Source organism: Carcharhinus amblyrhynchos, chromosome 4 (genome assembly GCF_965287045.1).
Source record: "Carcharhinus amblyrhynchos chromosome 4, sCarAmb.v2.hapA, whole genome shotgun sequence".
Taxonomy (NCBI): Eukaryota; Metazoa; Chordata; class Chondrichthyes; order Carcharhiniformes; family Carcharhinidae; genus Carcharhinus; species Carcharhinus amblyrhynchos.
Window position 1 is genome coordinate 21,468,743 of NC_137327.1, and position 14,464 is coordinate 21,483,206.

Here is a 14,464-nt window from a genome sequence, read left to right on the forward strand (position 1 = left end):
TCCATGTTTGCCACAAGACACATAGATCACAATATTCACACTCTGTATGTCATGCTTATAACAGGTAGGTTTGGATTTCAGTTAATCAATTAGAGGCTTGTTTTCATAAATTAAAATGCGCTAAAGCAGCTAAGCAGTGAGTTTGTCATTCCTGTACCTTTTTACATTCTTGCGACTCACATCGTGGATTTGAATTCTTCAGTTACAGCCTTGTTTTCGTAAGTTGCAAAGCAGTGAGCAGTGATTTGTGTACTCGTACTTCTTTGGGTTTCTGTGGCATGCATTATGGATTTTAATTATTCAATTACAGGATTGTTGTCGTATGTTACAAAGCACTGAAGTAGTGCTTTGTGACTTTTCTGTATTTTTGTAGCTTTCATTGTGTGAGCTAAGGGTGGGCTGGATCACGAAGGAAATTATGTCATTTGGGGGTAGGGCTTGATATCATTTGGGGCAGGGCCCCCAAATGCTAAGTCCATCTCTGAATCTTTTTATCATTATAATTAACCAGCCAGCTATCAATTGCATCTTGAATTTCTTCTACATCTTTGATTCCACTACCTTACTGCTGGGTCATTCCAAAATTTTGTTGCACTCTGTATGAAGATCTAAAAAAAAGTTATTTACTGATTTTGTCACAATATTGTGTCTTTAAGAAGTATATTTTAGTCATATTACTGTGCAGGATATCTCTAGCAGTCCCTTCCACTTAATTGGTGCGTTTTATCTGGCTCCAGCAGCGCCGCAGTATTACTGCAGTAACATAGTTGATTTTAATTGATACAGTTAGTTTTGATTTGAATTAACGCAAGATTTGATGTTTGTGTTCTCTCCTGGGATTTTGCAGAGTGGGGTTTGATTGGGCTGACTGGCAGGTATGATCATGTGACTGGGCGCAGCTAGGCTTATACAAAATATTCAAGCTTAAATGTCTGCTTTTTGCAAGAAGTGCTTCACTTTTCCCCTCTCTGAGACCTGGAGACTGAAATTTGCCAAGAAATAAATCTTTTTCTTGGAAATTCTACTATCTGGAAGTTGCTGCATGAGAATTAGTAGACGGATGTCTGAATGGATCACTCTCCAGAAGTGTCAAAAGGCTGGAAATCTAGTACCCATGTAAGCCGCTGATTTCTGTGGTAATTGGTTCTAGAGAACCAATGGACGATACTGCTAAATTGGAACAATAGTTATAGCTAGCTATTAAGAATTATATTTTGTCATGTTTAAGTATTTTAATTGGTAAAGATATGCTAATTCTTTTTGTTGTATTCTAACTGTGTTCTTAAATAAAGCTGGTTTTGATAAAAGCTTCCTAGTGGGTCACTTGAATCATACCTGGCGTGAAACATCTTATGCTCAACCTAATGCCGAAATCAAATGTAAAAGTTAACGTCTAAATTAGCTTCATAAAATACCTTGGAGTTTTTCATCTGTTTTTATGTTTCATTAACCTGTTTTAAAAAAAACAGATTGTTTTAGTCAATGTCATTTAATACTTCCTTTACCTTAATTATTAAATTTCCCAGTGGGATTACATTTAAGGGCCTATAAAGGAACTGTTTTATTTTTTGAAGAATTCAAGCTTCTTAATTTTAAAAACATGTTTTAAGATGGATTCTCTATTCCATTGCTTTAAAATATCTATATGATTTTAATTTGCTACATTTTACCCATCCCATCTCAAGTCTGATGATTCTAAATTCTTCTCCATCATCTTAATGGCAGTTTTTGTATTCAGTAATGATTCTACCCAAATTAACAAACTAATTTTGAATATATATTAGGCAAATTAATCTACTTAAAGAGATTGGTCATAAAACATGTACTATATGTTTATGATAGACAGTGAAATCATTTTAAAATTCCCCGTTTGTTTTAACTTGCACTGTATGCATTGCTTTAATTGTATGAGAGAAGCTAGTTTGAATGCTGTTCAGTTAGATTGATTAACAAATCTTTTAGTTTCTTTTATCAGCCAGATTTGTAGGTTTATTCCTCACTTAAGCCAAAATGAAGAGGCCATTGACTTGCTTTCTTTAGCCCTCTGCTCGATTTTGTGGATTCAGCCAGGTTTTGTGATACTTAACAATGATCAATAAAGGGCAGATGGTAATGAAGAGTTACCTTTCAATGCAGAGCTGGGGAAATGGGACCTTGCTTAGCTGTATGGCTGCGGCAGTGGTTTTCTTAGCAGATCAATATCTTGTCTTGTCTTTCTAATTGCTCATTGGTTGACATTCGTGGATTCTTTCTTGAAATGTGAACTCTTTTGCAGCTCGAACGACGTGATGGTACAATCCTGAATCTCCGTAAAGAGGTCCTCCTTTTACAAGAGAAGAGAGATGGGTTAACAACTGAGGTACCTTGAATATTTTTAATTTCCTCTCTAATTGTGAAACAATTTATTGACGTTACCGAAGTGTATTACAGAAAGCTAAATGGATTAAGCTGATTTGAGTCTGGGCTGTAAAGGACATCAATAGTATTGGCTTTGCTGCTCAGTGCCACCATATTGGCTTCCTGAAGACTTAAGCATAGTCTCACAATATAAAGCATTGTGATTCTGCCAAGATTTCCTTTTGACTTTTTAATATAGACTAACATGGTGACAAGAGAATATATTAAAATTTTGTGTCTGTAAATTGTGTGTGGAATGGCAGTTGGATGTACAGGAAAGAAGGATTTACCATCTACAGGCAGAGCTAAGAGAAGGAGAAGCTAAACTGGAACAAAAGCAGAGCTGCCTGCAACAACTGAAAGAGGAACTGGATACCACCAAGGAGCTGCACAAAGAGGGCCAAAAACAGGTAGGCATTTACTGTACCCTCAGGATTTAGGCCTTAATCTGCAAAGTAACCTGATTGCAGTTTGCACGTTTCAAATATATTCAACTCTGCATTTGCTGAAAGCAATCCTGTTTTGTATCTAATTTAAAATTCAGACATTTTCTATTTCACTGAGAAGCATATACATCTGTTTCTTGGGAAGGAAGGAGTACAGTAATTTGTTATATTCAAAAAACAAATTTAAAATTAATATATTTTTCTATATATAAGTATTCTATTCAAAAAATAATGATAACATACTTTAAATTATTTTCCTTACCTGAGATATTCGGAAAATACAGAATCAAAAAATGTTGATGCTAATATGCTGAATTGTTAAGCTAGTAAAACGAAAATGCTGCGACCAACAATTTATTCAACTTATGAAAAACATTTTTGCTAACATATCTGTTTAATGAACCTTTGACTACAAAGTTCCTCATTAATGTTAAAATACCTCAGTCTTCCTCTGTGTAAAAGCTTTTTAGTTATTTGTCCCAATTTGTATGTGAAACAAACAAAAAAAAGCTGGAATTAAAAGCCATTTCTTTATTATTTTGTTAGTTTTTAGAATTTGCTGGATTTTAAACTTGTTCATTATCTGAATTCAAGTTATGTGATATGTATTGCTTGACTGCTGATGCTCTTTTGTCCTTTATTTTATCTATTCTCTTTAAAGATGAAAATTTATTTTTGGAAGTACTTTAAGAGCAAACAACTTTTCATATAACTGGTCAAACCATAGTTTACATTGTTATATTGTCATCTCACAATAGGCCTAATTCGTCCACCATTAACGTCGCCAGTAGTCTCAGTGATATTGCACACTGATTGAAGCAAGCTGTATAAGCCTCTTTTTCATTCTTTATCACCAACCCAGGGACTATGAATAATTCTCTAAATTGATATCACCTAAATTGTACAGCTTACATGACAGTAATTTGATTTTATGTTGATGTCATAAATTACAAATTAAGTTCAAAGGTGTTTAACAATTGAGCCCCAAGATTAGATGACTGTCTGCTGATTAGTATTTTAATCCTACAAGGCAACTGTTGGTATGCAGTTGTTAATTTCAGCAAAGGAAGCACAATGAATAATTAACAGCAGTAAATATATATGTTGCACTTTATCAATTACGGAAGTATGATATTGAACAATGTCATACATGTAAAAATTATTTGGCCAGATTTTTCTTGTGAGGCATAGTTAAGAAGTTAAAAATAGGAAGTTGTGAATTAATTTTAAATACAGTGGTGTTTTGTAGTGTGTGCATGTGATACACAGTAAATGATTTTTATATCTTCAGATGCTGTCTTTTCTTAATAGCAGCACTGGTGTCCAGATCTTCATTTGGTAGCCACAAAATTTGATAACCTCCAAAAAGAGGTGCAAGAATTGTAATGCTGGATTGACCTGTGCCATTATTGCCAATCGGGGCAGTATGCAAATCTGTGTTGCCAGCTAATTTATCGTTACAACGTGCATCCAACACCAAATGGTTCTGCAAGATTCCCAAAGTCAGGAAAGGCTAACACCATTTAAAAGTAGCCAATACTACATAAAACCACCTTGCATCACTTAAAGGAAAAGTGCATTTTGGCTGAAGTTGCTGCTGAAAATCATTCAACAATTAATTGTGATTTAAGAATAGCACGGGAATAGCACTATGTATCAAAAAATGGGTCCCAGGATATTCCTACACCACACTGGAAACTTTGGTTTCCACAGGCGGTGGAGAGGAGAAAAGATGTCATCTGTCCGCAGAAGGCCAGGAGGCCCGTCAGGCTGACTTAGAGTCATAAGCCTGGATTTTTATCTTTTAGCTGGATAATAGAAGTTGGAAAAATGCCTAATTTGGCGCTGTTACCACAGGAGAGAGTTCCTGCAAAAATGGGCTTTTCATTGCCAGGGGTGAGTGCAAGCTGCAGTTGAGCCAGCCAACTCCACAAGCAATCGGAAGCAGCCACAGAAAACACCTGACTTGATGCTGTGTGACATTGTCCAAGCTCTAATGAAAATAAGTAAGGCCTTCAAGCTGCGATCCCTCAGGACTCCTCACCCTAATACTCTCCTCCTGTGTCATCCGTGCCACCTCATAACCCCTATGAGAAGCTATGTCTCTCCACTTACCCCATGCTCCTATGCCAAGCTTAGCACCTTCATGGCCATTGACCCACTGTACACTGCAGAGAATCAAGTAACCCTATGGTGATAACAGGAGATGTAAAAACAGCTTTAAAATGCATTTCATTTTTACTTTCTACAATTATTTATTTATTACAGAACGCATAATGAAATATGGCTGAGAACCCAGAAATTCATTACTCTGTTGAAACACCTGAGCCCCTGATTAATAAATCTGGCTCTTTGTGCAATTGACAGCAGAGATCAATGTTAATTTACATATGCTTAAGAGGTTTCAAGTGCTTACAGTTTCTGCGAATAATATTGATCATTGACATTTTTTTCCTTGTATTAAAGTGAAATTTGTGGACTGATGACCAATGTCTCAGCTTCCATTGCAGCACAAGAAGAAACTAGCCAAATTCTGGGTGCTGCAGCAGAAGTTTAGACTGAAGGCATGTAAGCTCAGAAACATCTGTTCAAAGGGGCTTAAAGTCAAAACAGTCCAACAATATGTCATCCAAAACGTTTCCAGATACTGAGATGCTGCTCCGAGTGACTGGCAGTGGCACTATGGAGCCCAAAACCTGCTTGCCTCTCAAGATGGCACCGTTCATCCTATCACCATTACCATCTGCCAGTACCCTTGCTGTTGCCTAACGGACAACTCAGCCAAACAGCTGCTATCCATGCCAAGATGGTACAAGCCAAAGCTGGGTTTCTAGGGCCAGAACTACACAAGGTCATCCCGATAGGCTTTCTGCAGTCAAGCTTACTGAAAATCAGCAGCCTTCCACCAGCCAAACTGCAGTCACTGTGACAGCACTACACTGGAACGCTAAAATAGACAAAGATACATGCTGGACTGGAATAAGGGAATGTGCAAAGGTGACTAGTTGATGTGTGCTTACAACATAGCATGGTTTGATTTGATTTGATTTATTATTGTCACATGTATTGGGATACAGTGGAAAGTATTGTTTCTTGTGTGCTATAAAGACAAAACGTAACGTTCATAACATAGAGGAGAAGGAAAGGATAATGTGCAGAATATAGTGTTACAATAATTGCTGGGGTACAGAGAAAGATCAGCTTAATATATAGTAGGTCCATTCAAAAGTCTGATGGCAGCAGGGAAAAAAACTGTTCTTGAGTCAGTTGGTTCGTGTCCTCAGATTTTTATATCTTTTTCCCGATGGAAGAAGGTGGAGCAGAGTTGGCCACGGAATTTGTAGATGTGTTTTGTTGGGATAATGATATTGAAAGCTGAGCTGTAGTCAATAAATATAACGGTCCTTGTTATCTAGGTGTTCCAGGGTTGAGTGTAGGGCTAGGGAGATGGTGTCTGCTGTGGACCTGTTGTGGCAAAGGGCGAGCTGTAGTGGATCCAGGCAATCGGGGTGACTGGAGCTGATGTGTGCCATGATTAATCTTTCGAAGCACTCCATTATGCTGGGTGTCATAGCCACTGGCCAATAGTCATTAAGGCATGCCGCCTGGCTTTGCTTTGGTATGGGGTTGATGGTCATCTTCTTGAAGCAGGTATGGACCTCAGATTGGTGTAAGGAAAGGTTAAAGTTGTCTGCAATACCTCCGCCAGCGGGTCCACACATTATCTGAATGCTCGCCAAGTACCTCATCCAGGCCAGTGGCAATCTCTGCCCGTTGAAGTGGTGGAGGCTGCCTCGCTAAATATTTTTAAGACGCGGGTTGATGGGTTTTTGATAGGAGAGGGGATTAAGGGTTATGGGGAGAGGGCGGGAAAGTGGAACTGAGCAGCGACAGATCAGCCATGATCTTATTGAATGGCGGGGCAGGCTCGAAGGGCTGGATGGCCTACTCCTGCTCCTATTTCTTATGTTCTTATGTTCTAATCTATGGGTTAACTTTCAAGAAGGCTGATCTGACATCTGCGTTGGTGACCTTGGATACTAGTTCAGCTGAGGCTTCCAGGGCAGATGACCTCCTCTCACTGACCTCTTGCTCAAAAGGGGCATAGAAAGCTCATCGGGGAGGGATGCATTGTTGCCGATGATTCCACACGTCTGCACCTTGTAGCTTGTTCTGTCGTGTAGACTTTGCCATAATTGGTGAGTGTTTGTGTGGCTAGCCTGGGACTCTAGCTTGGTCCAGTACTGTCTCTTGGCATCTTTAATGGTTCTCCATAGATTGTGTCTGAATTTCTTGTATAGATTAGAGTCACTTGAATGCCTCTGACCTGGACTTCAGTAAACAGTGGATGTCCCTGTGCATTCATGATCTAGCACACAGATTTGTGTCCTTGGCGTACAGTCTTTTGCACTTGCTAATGAAGTCTGTAATGCACTGGTGTACTCATTAAGTTTAGCTACTGAGTTCTTAAGTATTGGCCATCCCACTGACTCGAAGCAGTCCTGTAGGAGATCATCGTAATCCTCAAACCAACAATGCACGACTTTCTTTGACAGATTCTCACGTTTCAGATTTTGTTTGTAAGCCGGAGCAGGAGCGCAGCCTTATGGTCTGATTCACCAAAGCGTGAACAAGCAGTAGAGCGGTAGGCATGTTTGATATTTGTACAGCCGTGGTTGAGAACGTTTAGGCCTCTGGTGGGACAGGAGACATGCTGTTAATATTTTGGTAGGACACCCTTGAGCTTGGCCTAATTGAAATCCTCAGCCAAAATGAACAAAGTTTCGGATTGATTTGCCTCAAGGCTATTTGTGGTGGTATATATTTTGTCCAGTGCAGTCTTCACATACTCATGGGTGGGATGTAAACTACTGTCAGTTGAAACATTTGGTTTGGAATACTTATATTGCATTAGCTTATATTTTTCTATTGTGGCCAAGTGGACGCTGGGATGCTCAGTCATAGAGGGAAAGAAGGGCATGGGGCTGCAATTAAGGAATTATAGCTATGTTTATTGGTATTGCAGCCATATGACTCAATCACAGAGATGGCCTGACCAGATGCTTTTGACATTCCTCCTACTCTTCCTTTGTTAGTCATTAAAAAGCTGGGGGCAAGTAATGTACCCTAATGATAGTGAAGTTGTAAAGCATGCAGCAGACTGCCAGGAATATTGATACCTAACTCTGCCATGTACTGCAGATCTTCTTCAGGGCAATCTGGGCAGAGGAGACATTGTTTAAACAACCCTATGATCTGCTCCATCGCATTTCATATGGCAGCATGGCCTTTGTTGTAAGCATGCTGCACTTGTGTGTGTGTGTGTGGATTGCACGCCTGTGTCATCAGCTGTATTGTCAATAGATAGCCCTTATCAGCCAGTCATAACCCTCTGGTTTGTCTTGCATTTCAAGGGAAATGCATACTACTGCACTCAGTAATGGGCGCAACTGATTTGTGCAGAATCCTTGAAGTTAGAACAAAGTCTTTCAGTACATGTCACACCACTCCCCATAGACATCAGAAACATTAAACAATTCTGGAAACCACCAGTCACTTCTACAATCTCAATAAGAACCAGTAGAAATCTGCAACTACCTGAAATTAATTGATATTTGCTTTAGGTAGCATTTGTTTGTGGGATGATGTAGGGGGTAGAGTAGAGGGGTTGTGGTGCGGGAGTTCTATCTGCTGCTGAATGCATTTTAGCCATGTACTTTTAAGAAACTGCTCTGGAGGGAAAGCTCTAAATTGGCAGCGCAGTTTACATGCTAATTGGTGTCACTATCACTATCACTTTACCCGGCATTCCTCTGACAGATTTTCCTTTCGCACCCGCTATCACCCTCAACAAAGTGACATTCGGCATGAAGGAGTGTGTGAGCCACTGTGGATGCTGTTTTATAGGCAAATTGTCACTCATAACTGAAAATTTGTGCAGAAAGCAGCTGAATTTCATGGTCATTTTATTTTGATCTAATCCATTTAGAAAGCATCTATGTTTTTGAAGGTTTTAGAAGTAGTGTTTCTGGATCACTTGTTGTTTCTTCATTCTTTCATGTGAAATGAGCATTGCTGACAAGATTGGCATTTGTTGCCTTTCCCTAATTGCCCTTGAGAAATGGTGGTGAGCCACCTTCTTGAACCATAGCAGACCATCTGGTGTAGGTCACTCACAAGGCTATTTGGAAAAGAATTCCGGGTTTTTGAAATAGTGGCAGTCAAGGAATATCCAAGTCAGGATGTGTGGCAGGGAAGACAATTTGCAGGTGGCAGTGTCCTCATGTTGCTCTTGGCCTTCTAGGTGATAGAAGTTGCAGATTTGGAAGCTGCTGTCGAAGAAGGCCTCGTGAGTTGCTGCAGTACATTTTGTTGTAGATTGGAACACTCTGCTGCCACTGTGCTTGGTGATGAAGGAAGTGAATGTTTTTAAGCTGGTAAATGGGGTGCCAATCAAGTGGGCAACTCTTTCCTTGTTGGAGTCAAGGATCTTGAATGTTGTTGGAGCTGAACTAATCCAGGCAAGTGAAGAGTATTGCATCACAATCCTGACTTGTATCTTGTAGATAGTGGATGGGCTCAGGCAAGTCAGCAAGTAAGTTATGTGCCACAGAATACCCCGCCTCTGATTTGTTCTTAAAGCCACAGTATTTATGTGATGAGCCCACTTAAGCTTCTAGACAGTGACATACCACCAAGATGTTGGTGTGGAAAATTCAGTGATGGGATAATGCTATTGAATGTAAAGGAGAGATGGTTAGATTTTCTCTTGCTGGACATGTGGCACTAATGTCGCTTCCAGTTACTGGCCTAAGCCTAATGTTGCCCGGGTGTTGCTGCTTATGGACATACAGTCATATATAGATATATTATATATATATTCATATATGCATATAGTCCTCTGGGTTCACCATATTGGCACCTCATTTCTAGATATGTCTCATGTTCTCCCTGGGTGGATCTCCTGCACTCCTCATTTAAACACGTCTGACTCTGACTCAATAGGAATGGTAAAAAGAGAGATCAGCAAGACTATGATGTTATAGATTGTAGTAAAGGATGGGAACATTCCATCCAAGAAATCTGCAAAGGGGAATTAATACAGTAATTGGCAGTTGCTGAATATGCTAGGACAGCACCCTGAGAATTTGATGCAACAATTAGCTATGAGAAGAAGTTGAAGAAACTTGATTTGCTCTTAGCTATGAGGAGAGGCTGGAGAAACTTGGTTTGTTCTCACTGAAGCGACAGAGATTGAGGGGAGACCTGATAGAAGTCTACAAGGTTATGAGAGGCATGGATAGAGTGGATAGTCAGAAGCTTTTTCCCAGGGTGGAAGGGTCAAATACTAGGGGGCATAGGTTTAAGGCATAAGGATCAAAGTTTAAAGGCGATGTACGAGGCAGATTTTTTATACAGAGAGTAGTGGTGCCTGGAACTCATTGCCGGGGGAGGTAGTGGAAGCGGATATGGTAGTGACTTTAAGTGGTGTCTTGACAAATACATGAATAGGATGGGAATAGAGGGATATGGTCCCCGGACGGGTAGAGGATTTTAGTTAAGTCAGCCTGCATGATTGGTGCAGGCTTGGAGGGCAAAAGGGCCTGTTCCTATGCTGTAATTTTCTTTGTTCTTTGTTCTTTTGTTCAATGTGCTCGGTATGACCATAATCACTGGAAAACTTACTCCCTCATTTCCATTGACTTCTGTTTTGCTAGGGATGCTTGATATCACATTCAATTAAATGCTACTTTAAGGTGGATTATCCGATCTCACTTCTTGTAATAAACTCTTTTGTTCCATTTGGATCAATGTTGTAATGAAGTCAGGAGCTAGGTGATCCAAACTCAGTAAGCAGTTTATTACTGAGCAAGTGCTGCTTGATAGCACTGTCAATGATGATTTTCATCATTTTCTTGATGATGGAGAGTCGACTCATGGGGCAATAATTGGCCAGATTGGATTTGTGCTGCTTTGTGTGGACAAGACATATCTGGGCAATTTTCCACATTGTCAGGTGGATTTCAGTGGTTCAGATTGGCTAGGGGCAGGGCTAACTCTGAAACTAACGTCTAATGTACTAATTCCAGGATGTTGTTAGGGGCCAATACCTTCACTGCATACAGTATCTTCTGCCATTTCTTAATATGACATAGATTGAATCGAATTGGCTGAAGCCTGGCATTATGATGTTGGGGACCTCTGGAGTAGGCTAAACTAGATCATGCAATTGACACTTTCGGCTTCAGCCTTGCCTTTCAACCTTGACAGGCTAGGGTCTCCTGTCTTGGAGAATGGAGATATTCGTGTGGAGTGTGGGAGGAAACCAGAGCACACAAAGTAACCCCTTGCAGATACAGGGAGAACAAGCAAACTCCACACAGTCCTCCAAGGCTGGAATTGAACCTAGGTCCCTGGCTCTGTGAGACAGTTGAATTGGTTGTTCACCATCGTTCACAACAGAATATAACAGGAGTCCAGAGTTTTGATTTGATCTGTTAATTGTGGGATTGCTTAGTACTGTCTATCACATGCTGTTTCTTTTGTTTAGCATGCACATAGTCCTCTAGCTTCACCATGTTGGCATCTCATCTTTAGGTATGCCTCTTGCTGTTCTTGTGTGGATCTCTTGCACTCCCCATTTAACCAGGTCTGACCCTTTGACTCAATAGTAATGGTAAAAAGAGAGATCAGCAGGGCTATGAGGTTATGGATTGTAGTAAAGGATAGGAACATTCCACCAAAGAATTTGCAAAGGGGCACTAATACAGTAAATGAGTGGGAAAAAAATTGGTAGATGGATTATAATGTAGGAAAGTGTCAATTTGTCCATCTTGCCAGGAGAAATTATAAAGGAGCATATTATTTCAAAGGAGAGATGTGACAGAACTTTGAGATACAGAGGAATCTGGGTATCCTGGTAGATGGATCAAGAAAAGTTAATTTGCAGGTGCAGCAAGTGATTCAGAAGGCAAATGGAATGTTGTTTATTGCAAGGGAAATAGAACATAAAACAGCGATGGTTTTGTTTCTTTGGTACAGGACATTGGTAAGACCACTTTTATGCATAGGTTTGGTCTCCTTGTTTAAGAAAGGTTATAGATGTGTTAGAAACAGTTCAAAGACGTTTCACTTGACTGATAATTATAAGAATGTGAGCTATGCCTGTATCCACTGGAGTTTAGAAAAATGAGAGGTGAACTTACTAAAACATAAGATTCTGAGAGGACTGTGCCATTTGGACACTGAAAGAATCTTTCCCCATGTTGGAGAGACCAGAACTAGAAGACGCAATTTAAAAATAAGGGATCTTTCATTTAAGACAGAGATGCAAAGTATTTTTTTCTCTCAAGAGGATTGTGGTTCTTTGGAACTCACCCAGAGAATACTGGAGGCAGAGTCAGTGAATATTTTTAAAGCATAGGTTCTCAACTAATCAGAGACTCAGAGGTAATTGGAGGTAGGCAAAATGTGAAGTTGAGGCCGCAGTCAGATTAGCCATAATCCTATTGAATGATGGAGCAGAGTATAAGGACTGAATGGCCCACTTCTGCTCCTGTTTGTACATTCATATGCACCATCAAGCAAGGGGATTTCTAGCTCAGCCAATGCAGCCATGCCCTCTGTGTGTGTGCCAGAAGCATGCAAAGTAGGTGGATCATGATCTGATGATACCTGATCTGTCATTTTGGACTTCACAGGTCCTGTTCATAGAAGAAATCATAGGAACCCTATTATGCGGAAGGAGGCCATTTGACCCATCGAGTTTGCATCAACAACAATCCCACCCAAGCCCTATCCCCATTTAGTTACCCTGCTAATCCCTCTAACCTATCGCACCCCGAGACACTAAGGGTTAATTTAGCATATCCAATCAACCTAACCTGCACATCCTTGGACTGGATTTGCACATCTTTCTGTTGATGTACTCCATAAGACCATAAGACATAGAAGCAGAATTAGGCCACTCGGCCCATCAAGTCTGCTCCGCCACTTAATCATGGTTGATATTTTTCTCATCCCCATTCTCCTATCTTGTCTCCATAACCCCTATCAAGAACTATCTGTCTTAAAGACATTCAATGACCTGGCCTCCCCAGCCCTCTGTGGCAAAGAGTTCCACAGATTCACCATTCTCAGGCTGAAGAAATTAATTCTCATCTCTGTTTTAAAGGATCGTCCCTTTAGCCTGAGACTGTGCCCTCTGATTCTAGTTTTTCTGACTAATGGAAACATCCACTCCAAGTCCACTCTATCCAGGCTTCGCAGTATCCTGTAAGTTTCAATAGGATTCTCCCTCATCCTTCTAAACTCCAATGAGTACAGACCCAGAATCTTCAACCATCCCTCATATGACAAGCTCTTCATTCCAGGGATCATTCTTGTGAACCTCCTCTGGACCCTTTCCAAGGCCAGTTCATCCTTCATTCGATACGGGGCCTAAAACTGTTCACAATACTCTAAATGGCCTCTGACCAGAGCCTTATACAGCCTGAAAAGTACATCCCTGCTCTTGTATTCTAATTCTCTCAACATGAATGCTAACATTGCATTTGCCTTCTTAATTGCCGACTGAACCTGCACATTAACTTTAAGAGAATCTTGAACAAGATATCCCAAGTCCCTTTGTGTTTCTGATTTCCTAAGCATTTTCCCATTTAGAAAATAGTCTATGCCCCCATTCCTCCTTCCAAAGTGCATAACCTCACACTTTTCCTCTGCCACTTCTTTGCCCACTCTCCTAACGTGCCCAAATCTTTATGCAGTCCTCCTGCTTTCTCAATACTAGCTGTCCCTCTACATATCTTTGTATCATCTGCAAACATAGTAACAGTTCCTTGTTCCAAATCGTTAATGTATATTGTGAAAAGTTGTGGTCCTAGCAGCAACCCCTGAGGCACGCTACTAGTTACCGGCTACCATCCTGAAAAAGACCCCTTTATCCCCATTCTCTGCCTTCTATCAGTTAGCCAATCCTCTATCCATGCCAGGATCTTACCATTAACACCATGGACTCTTATTTAACAGTCTCTTAAGTGGCACCTTGTCAGAGGCCTTTTGGAAATCTAAATAAATCACATCCACTGGTTAAGCTTTATCTAACTTCCTTGTTACCTCCTCAAAAGAACGCTAATAGATTTGTCAGCCATGACCTCCTCTTGATGAAGCCATGCTGACTTAGTCCTAATTTATCATGCACTTTATCATACACTCCTCGGTCTCATCTTTAATAATAGACTCTAAAATCTTGCCAGTGTCTGAAGTCAGGTTAACCAGCCTATAATTTCCCATCTGCTGCCTCCCTCCCCTCTTAAACAGCAGTGTTATACTGACTAATTTCCAGTCCTCTGGGATCCTCTCTGTCTCCAGTGATTGCTGAAAGATCACCACTAATGCCTCCACAATTTCCTCAACCATGGCTGAGGAAATACACCCTGGGGTATATTCCATCCGGTCCAGATGACTTATCCATGTTTAGATCTTTCAATATCCCTAGAACTTTCTCCTTAATGATAGCCACTATACTCATCTGTGCCACCTGATTCTCCTGGAGCACTGGCACCCCACTGGTATCTTCCACTCACTTGTTACCTTCCAGCTGAACATATATTACCCCTTTC

The 14,464-nt window shown here is 40.4% G+C and overlaps 1 protein-coding gene across 5 annotated transcripts in view; it reads left to right on the forward strand.

Moving 5' to 3' along the window:
- The window catches only part of LOC145341822 (uncharacterized), a 707,529-nt gene that overhangs the window by 331,622 nt on the left and 361,443 nt on the right, over nucleotides 1–14,464 (forward strand). For all 5 annotated transcript variants that reach the window (XM_080186786.1, XM_080186791.1, XM_080186787.1 and 2 more), the window contains exons 10-11: nucleotides 2,276–2,359; nucleotides 2,661–2,807. In XM_080186786.1, coding sequence (XP_080042912.1) covers nucleotides 2,276–2,359; nucleotides 2,661–2,807 — 231 coding nt within the window. The remainder of the gene's footprint in view (nucleotides 1–2,275; nucleotides 2,360–2,660; nucleotides 2,808–14,464) is intronic.